Source organism: Pteropus vampyrus, unplaced genomic scaffold, assembly GCF_000151845.1.
Source record: "Pteropus vampyrus isolate Shadow unplaced genomic scaffold, Pvam_2.0 Scaffold1309, whole genome shotgun sequence".
Classification (NCBI taxonomy): Eukaryota; Metazoa; Chordata; class Mammalia; order Chiroptera; family Pteropodidae; genus Pteropus; species Pteropus vampyrus.
The window spans coordinates 4,576-4,932 of record NW_011890090.1 but is presented as its reverse complement, the minus strand read 5'-3'; the positions used below and the strand labels follow the sequence as shown (position 1 = coordinate 4,932).

Sequence of the window (357 nt, the reverse complement as noted above, 5' to 3'; positions counted from 1 at the left end):
GGTCCCTCCCACCTCAGCCAGTGGGAGGATGTCCCAGCCACCCCATGGGCAGGAGAGGGTGTCTGTCCAGGCCACTCCGGCCCAGCCTGCCGTGCCGGGCACGTAGCTGGTAAGGGCGTGCGGGGTGGGCCTCAGGCAGAGCACAGCCCGCACAGACGTACATGGTGGTCCGTGCCTGCCGCACGGCCTCCCCCAGGCCTCCCTGCAGGTGAGCTCACCTGGGCTTCGGCCTGGACTCCTCCTCCACGGGGCCGTCTGCGGAGGAGAGAGGAGCATGGCCACAGGGTCAGGGGGTGGCCTGGTCCCCCCCGCGAGCTGGCACTGTGGGCCTGTTTCCCCATCTGCACAGCCCCTGCC

The 357-nt window shown here is 70.9% G+C and overlaps 1 protein-coding gene across 1 annotated transcript in view; it reads right to left on the bottom strand.

The window, feature by feature from the left end:
• The window catches only part of LOC105310162 (troponin T, cardiac muscle-like), a 9,403-nt gene that overhangs the window by 5,424 nt on the left and 3,622 nt on the right, over positions 1 to 357 (bottom strand). The window contains exon 5 of the mRNA XM_023526600.1: positions 219 to 255. Coding sequence (XP_023382368.1) covers positions 219 to 255 — 37 coding nt within the window. The remainder of the gene's footprint in view (positions 1 to 218; positions 256 to 357) is intronic.